The sequence below is a fragment of the Hipposideros armiger genome, unplaced genomic scaffold (genome assembly GCF_001890085.2).
Source record: "Hipposideros armiger isolate ML-2016 unplaced genomic scaffold, ASM189008v1 scaffold_15, whole genome shotgun sequence".
Classification (NCBI taxonomy): Eukaryota; Metazoa; Chordata; class Mammalia; order Chiroptera; family Hipposideridae; genus Hipposideros; species Hipposideros armiger.
Genome location: NW_017731365.1, coordinates 1,877,289 through 1,885,228, shown reverse-complemented (window position 1 = coordinate 1,885,228; position 7,940 = coordinate 1,877,289). Strand labels below are relative to the sequence as shown.

Genomic DNA, 7,940 nt, shown 5'->3' with positions numbered 1-7,940 from the left:
AACTGTAATTGAAAAATTTTAAAAGCGGGGGAAAGGTGAAGGGGGAATAAGAGGTTCAAATTTCCAGGTATAAAACAAATAAATATGAAGATGTAATGCATGGGGAATATAGTCAATAATATTGTGGTAATGTGATACAGTGTCAGATGGTTGCTGGACTTATGGTGATCACTTCTTTAGGTATATAAATATTGAATCACTGGTATACACCTGAAACTAATATAATAACTGTATATTAGCTATATTTTAATAAATCTTTTAAAAAATCAGAAAAAGAAAAATACCATATGATTTCATTTATACGTGGAATCTAAAAAACAAAACAAACAAACAAAACAGAAACAAACTTACAGATACAGAGAACAAACTGACGGTTGCTAGGTGGGAGAAGGGTTGGGGGAATGGGTGAAAACGGTAAAGGGATTACGAAGTACAAATTGGCAGTTACAAAACAGTCACGGGGATGTAAACTACAATTTAGGGAATATAGTCAATGATACTGTAGTAGCTATGTATAGTGCCAGGTGGGTACAAGACTTAAGGGGATCACTTCATATGTGATACAAGTATAAATGTCTCATCACTATGAGTATGTTGTACACCTGAAACTAATATAATATTGTATGTCAACTATAATTGAAAAATAAAAACTTCTTAAGACAAAAGAAATTCACCATATAAACAATAAAAAATAAATAATGATCATCTCAGACACAGCAAAGAAATGATGCTGAATGAAAGAAGTCAGACAGACCAAAAGAATACACTGTATGATTCCATTACGAAAATGTAGGGGAGGGGGGCAAGGAGAAGAGAGATTGAATAAAGGAGGGAGGAAGGGATCACAAAGGAGTACAAGAAAACTTTTAGTGGTGATGAATATGTTTATTACCTTGACTGCATTGATTGTTTCATTACATGTATGTCAAAATTCATCCAATTGTATACTGTAAATATGTGCAGTTTATTGAGTCAAGCTGTACCTCAATAAAGCTATAAACACACACAAAAAGTACTTCTACACATATGTACCCTGGCAGTGGGGAAAATAATCTACTAATTTGTTAGGGAATTTTACTAAAGTAGTTAAATTTCACCCAAGATGACAATGCAAGTGAATACTGCTGATAACAAAAATCAGAAGAAGAAAAATCATTCCTAAGGCCCCAGAACCTGTTGAAGATAGAAGGGGAAAGTCTCTTGATCATCTCATGTGGGTCCAGGTTCTGTATATCCATAGTTTCCCAGGAAGGAGACACCAGGTTGAGATAACGCAGTCAAAATATAAATTCCCACAAACTGATCCTTTCAAACTTTTCCCTACACACACACACACACACACACACACACACACACACACACACACACACACGCAGTCTTTTACCAGAACGAAATCATTCTACATAATTCCAAACCCCTTACAGTTGTCCATTTCCTTCTCAATATTAATATTTTGCTTAACAAATATAAATCTATTTTTAATGGCTGCATACTCTCCAACATAGATGTACGAGTATATACTTAATTATTTATCTACTGATATTTTATTCTTTTTTAAAAATTAATGATTCTGTGATGAACATCCATGTTAACATACCTTTGTAAACCTGTCCCAATATTTCTTTAGAATATTGACGTTGATTTTTTTTTTTTTTTTAGCTGAGCCATCCTGCTACCTGTTGGCAGCTCAGCGGCTGCTCAGCTCGGGCTGGACTCGAACTGCTGTNTTTTTTTTTAGCTGAGCCATCCTGCTACCTGTTGGCAGCTCAGCGGCTGCTCAGCTCGGGCTGGACTCGAACTGCTGTTGCTCAGAGCTCAAACTTGACGTTGAATTTTTAAGTAAAAGTCTTGACTCAAGAGATTTGATACCTAATGATTTCCAGAAAAGTTCTATGAATTTATATTTCCACTAGCAATAATGCTAATGGATACTATCTATTAATATTTCCTCACAGTCTCTCCAATTACATTCATTAATGTAATCAATATCTTTAATAATCTCTGCCAATCTGATACAATTTTTCTATTTCCTTCTTTTAGTTTGCTTTATTATTAGTAAGGTCAAATTTCTCATCATGTATAGCCAATATTAAATGTAATAAAATACTATATAGTGTGGTAATGCCACTGGAATAAACAGATCAACTGAACAGTAAAGTTCAGAAACAGACTAGCACATATAGAATCTAATTAAATTACTACTGCTATACTGTTTTAGTACCTGGTAGGTTAGTTTTAGTATATTACTTTTCATTTTTACATTCAATTTTCTTTATTCTTTCAGATAAACATATTCATTTTGTCAAATTCTAAGAAAAAAACCTATTGTGATTTCAGCAGGAATTGCATCAGACCTATAAATGAGTATCAGGATACTGATACTATTATGTTTAATTTTGCCACCCTGGAACATGTTATATCTCTCCTTTTAAGGCTATCAGTTTTATTACCCCTAATATTGTTGTTGTGAATGCAATTTCTCAAAATATTTTTAACAAGTTATTGCTTATATACAGGAATACTATTGATATATTTACCTTATAGCCTCCTGCTTTATCAAACGGATAATTCTAATAGTTTTTCAGTTGATGTTTTCAGATTTTTTAGGTATACAAGAATCACATATGCAAATGATGAATTTTTATAAATTATTTTATTTTTCCAAAATAACTAATTTGTTTTTTATATATTGGAATGGCCAGAACTTCTAATCAAGGTTTTGCTCCTGATTTTTGTAGGAGCAAAGAATACCTCTAATAATTCACCCTTTAGAAAAGGTTGGCTGTTTGAAATACTGTGTTTCATTGAATGTAAGATGTCACAATTTGTAAGACAGTTATTTTATGCATCAAAAAGAAAACAGTCCCTGGGTGGCTTGATGGCTCAGTTGGTTAGAGCGTGTGCTCTTAACAACAAGGTTGCCAGTTCAACTCCCGCATGGGATGGTGGGCTGCGCCTCCCACAACTAGACTGAAGCGGCAACTGGACTTGAAGCTGAGCTGCGCCATCCACAACTAAGATTGAACAACAACAACTTAACTTGGAGCTGATGGGTCCTGGGAAAAACACACTGTTCCCCAATAAAGTTAAAAAAAAAGAAAGAAAAGTGTCAAGTTATGACACAGAATCAATCAGCTGTAAGATGCAACCTGATTTCAGTTATTAAAATATGAAAGAGTGTGCATATTAAAATAAAATATAGTAAATACTGGAGATTCTTTATTATATTAAGGAAAGCTTCTCATTCTATTTTTGAGATATTGAAGTAATTTTTTACATGTTTAAGATCTTAAGCAGCCAGACAGTTAAAGAAAATATCAAATAATTGAGGTTTTGTCTGAATTCAACACCTTATGGATTTCATTAGATCATTCATCCACTCAACAAATATTTAGAATTGCCTACAAGGTGCCAGAAACTGGGGTTATAAATAGTGAGCAAAAAAATATATATAGCTCTTTTTTTATGTAGTTATACAGGTATTTAAAAGTTATTAGGTAGCTTTTAACTTTATTGGACCATGATAAAATATGACTATACAATTTCCTTTTTAATTGAGATTTTTTTCTTTGAGGCCTACTTACCGTATGATCAATTTTGGTAAATGTTCCCCGGATCACAAATATTAGAAACTGGAACTACTGGACGTGAGCTTAAAGGTTTGTGAGCTTAAGCAAAGTGCCTGGCATGTACAAAGAGTTCACCCATATTTGTATTTTGAAGTGTTATGTTCCCTATGAGATCAGATTTCTTAGTAAACCAAGTACCACATAAACGGGAAACAATAAGAATTCAAAGGTACGAGGGAAGAGATCAACTGGGAACAAAATGATCCAAAGGAAGTTACTCAAAGTATGAGGTGAATCTTGAGACGGGTTTTAAAGAATGGGCAGGAATTCTCTGAGGAACAAACGAATGAATACGGCAAAAATAGAAACTGAAGATTTTAGATACTTTGCAATTAAGAATGTATTCTGGTCATTCTCTGTAATTTCCTTAAGACCTTAAATTAAGACTAAAATTACTTTGGATTTTTTCATAATAGAATGAACAAGATTTGGACAGGTGAAGAAAAGGCATTTACGACTGCAGGAGGGCGAAGCAGCAAGGGATGTTGAAGTGAGCGATGAGGGTGGAGAGGGAGTTTGGAAGCCGCTTATCCCAAAGCTTCAAATACGTGGGGAAAATTGTGCCTTATAACATTTGCCTTTGTCCGTAGCATGAGTGGGGGGCCCCTCCTTCCCCGCGCCTCTGGCCGACAGCCGCGGGCCAGGCTCGCTCTCACCTGCGCCAGGATGTAGAGAGAGACGCAGTCTTGCGACAACCGGTACTTGCGCAGCAGCCTCAGGCATTTCACCAGATGCTCCTCCCCCGCCGACAGCTCCTCGGTGTCGATGTGGTTCATCCCGAGATAGAACTCAATTACCGCCAGCCTCACTGCCCCCTGGGCGACGGGCCCCTCGACCTCCACCACCTCCGCCGGCAGCCCCAGGGCGTGGTCCTCCGCGCCCAAGCCGTCATCCGCCTGAGGCCGCTCATCCTCGTCCTCAGGCGCGGGGCCGAGCAGCGCCTTGACCTCTTCCAGCAGCAATCGAGCGCCATATTTGCACTTGTACGGTTCCTTCTCGGGATTTTTATGCAATTCTATCCGCGAAAGGGCCAGCGCGGCCTGGAATTTCTCACGAATTTCAGCCCACGCAGCATTCGCCATAGTGGCCTCTGCAGCCCAGGATTCCTCACTGTTTGCAATCGGGACTCCCGCCTTCCTACTGCTTTGCGACACTTCACTTACGGCCCCCGACAAGCACAAGCACTGCTAAACGGTAACCAATGAAGTCCGCCAAGGGACTCACAATATGCTCAGCAGTAACCAATGGGAAGGCGTAGTGATTACCGTAGCAACTGTTGTCATGGAAACGAAGCTGCCAATGAGGGCGGCCCCCATTTCCAGCCCAGCCCTTTGCAGTGCTGAATTCATCTCTCGCTTAACCCTTCAAATTGTATAAAAATATCGGCCGACTGTAAGATAACATGCCAATATTGTTTACAACCATATCTACTAACTACTCTCGTTAATTGATATAAGCTTAAAGGCAGAAGCCTTTTGACATTAGTGTGTAACTCAGCCCCACACTGGATAAAAATGTAACAAGGATCCCTTTATTTATAGCATATTGAGTGAAAGCTGTGAATGTAAATAGCACTCAGTGACCAACAAATATTTTCACCTCAACACTGAAATATAGGTTGTAGGGATGTGTACAACTTCCCAAAATAACACAAGAGTTATATCCCAGGACTGTGACAAGCCACCTCATGCATGACTTTTTCCATCACATACCTTCGTGAATTAGCAAGTCAAATATAGGGGGTGGAGGAGGGTGGTGGCAGAGGTTTTAACCAGTAAGCACTAACTTTGTAAAATGCGTTGAGATATACAAAGGAACACTGATTTTGGAAACTCTTAGGCAAAGTTTGAATGTCAGATCTAATTGACAAGTTAACTTTTCCAAGCTTCAGGTGTTCTCATAGTAAAAACGTGATAATATATTACTTATCTCTATAGAATTAGTCTAAGGAATAAATGAAATTAAGTGTCCCTTAAAAATGCTACTGTTCTTCAGGATTACTTCCTAATTTTTGTCCCAGGGAGATGTTCTGCGTTTCTAGGGCTTCTATTACACGTGCTGCTCACTTCCAAAACTCGGTCTCCAGGCCAGATGGCTCTCTGGAGCTCCAGGCTGTAATATCTATCTCCTAACTGGAACAACCACCTGAATGTTCCACTGACTCCAGTAGTCAGTATGTTCAAATGGGAATTCATTATCTCCCTCTTCACATGCCCACTACCTCCCACACCACATTTGCTCTTAATGTTCTGCATCTCAGTGAATGGCACCACTATACTCTAACCTGAGAGTGACATCTCGCTCTTACTTCTCATCCTTAACTGGAAAAACAGGTACTGTCTGGTGCACCTTCTAAGTAGCTCTTACATCTGTCTACTTTTGATCTTCAGTAGTTTAGACCACCATCATCTGCATTACTTTTAACAGGTACTCTTGCTGCCAGTCTGGCTTCCTACCAGTGCATTTTCCACAACACTTTGTATGACTCATTCAATAAATAGTTTAAGTGTCTGTTCATTTGCCAGGCACTGTGCTAGGCTCTGGAAATTCAACAGTCAAAACAAAAACAAATACTGCCCTTGTACAGGGAAAGACATTAAATATATTTAATAAGTAAACTACATAGTAATGCCAGATAATGAATGGTATGGAAACAAATGGGTGGTAAAGGAGTGTTAACAGATGAGGCAAGGGTGCTATTTTTAAATAGGATGGTCAGGAAAGGCCTTTCTGAGAAGATGTCATTTGAGTAAAGACTTGAAGGTAAGGGAGTAAACCATGAAGACATTAAGGGGAATATCCAGACAGAGGAATAGCACATTTGACATTTGACTTTTGACACAGGAGTGTGCCTGGTGTGTTCATGAAACAAGGACATCCCTTGGCTTGAGTAGAGAGATATGGGTCCTATTATGTAAGGTTCATAAGGCCTCTATAGGAACTTTGGATATTCTCAATGAGATGGGAGCATTGGATGGTTTTGAAGACAGCAGTGACAAGATCTGACTTACAGTATTCAGAAAACTGAACGGGGAGCAAGGGAAGAATCTGGAAAACTGGTAAGGAAACAACTGTAACAATCACAGTAGCTATTCAGTATATATCTCTTCATAAATAGGAAAGTAGTTGGCACATGGTTAATAAAGGTAGCTAATTACTTACTGTGAGCCAGATAACATTCTGTATATCAAAATCGTCTAACCTTAGAACACCTGAGATACTATTATTACCATTTTGCAGATTAGGAATTGTGGTCAAGATTAATAATTTACCAAAGGTCACATACAACATGTAGGCATTTTTCTTCAGAGTTCACTTTCATTTATGCTATATTATCTTATAGTAGGAGCTCAATAAACAAACCACGATAACACATGGTACTGACCGCTAAACACCTAGCTGGAAGAACACACAGGTGAAAACTAAAATAGAGATTTTTGAAAAATCCTTCTAGACACACCTAAGACACACAAAGACATTGGACAAGGAAACTTGAGATGGAAGAGTTCTGGCTGCTATTTGGGGAACATATTCCTTCTTAGCCTTCTTTTTATATCAGTATTTTGAGGGTAGAGCATTCTTAGGTCCCTGTGAGATATTATAAAGCAGTCCCTGAGGCATTTGTCCAGTGAGTAGTATATAGACTACAGATCACCATAATGCAGCAATCTGAGATTTCATGAAGATAACTAGAAGAGACAGAAAAGTGTAAGGCATGTTGTGGCTAAAGGGAGTGAACTTGTTTGGTCAGAGCACAGCTAATGTCTATCAATTACAGTAAAAATACCACACTAATACCGTGTTTCCCTGAAAATAAGACCAGGTCTTATATTTTGCTCCAAAAGATGAATTTTATTCATTTATTCATGTACAAAAATCTACATTTATTCAAATATAGTCATGTCTGGCTGATGATCTTAACTGGGGCTTATTTTGGGGTAGGGCTTATATTACGGGCACCCTGAAAATCAAGCTAGGGCTTCTTTACCAGTTAGGTCTTACTTTTGGGGAAACACGAAGAGAGCACTAATCTCTTTGTTTTTAACATCATTATCATTAATGGAAAATGCATTAAGACTAGGGTGATTGTATCATCTTTAGTATACATTACTGAGCTGAAAGTGCCAGAAAATGCAACTGGATGGAAGAACAAAATAGGAGGTATGATTGGGAAGGAGATGGGAAAATTATCATTATTTACAGATGGTATGATAGTCTTCCTAAAAAAGCAAACAACTGAACAGAAAAAGTGAAAGTTCAGTAAGTAGGCCAATCACAAATAAAGGTACAAAAATTTACTTTTTAGGGCCG

General features: G+C 37.9%; 1 protein-coding gene across 1 annotated transcript in view; it reads right to left on the bottom strand.

Annotated features, from left to right (window-relative positions):
• KIFBP (kinesin family binding protein) overlaps window positions 1-4,809 on the bottom strand; it is a 24,109-nt gene extending 19,300 nt beyond the window's left edge. The window contains exon 1 of the mRNA XM_019624519.1: window positions 4,286-4,809. Within this exon, the coding sequence (XP_019480064.1) occupies window positions 4,286-4,711 (426 nt within the window). The 5' untranslated portion in view covers window positions 4,712-4,809. The remainder of the gene's footprint in view (window positions 1-4,285) is intronic.
• Window positions 4,810-7,940: the final 3,131 nt, after the last annotated feature.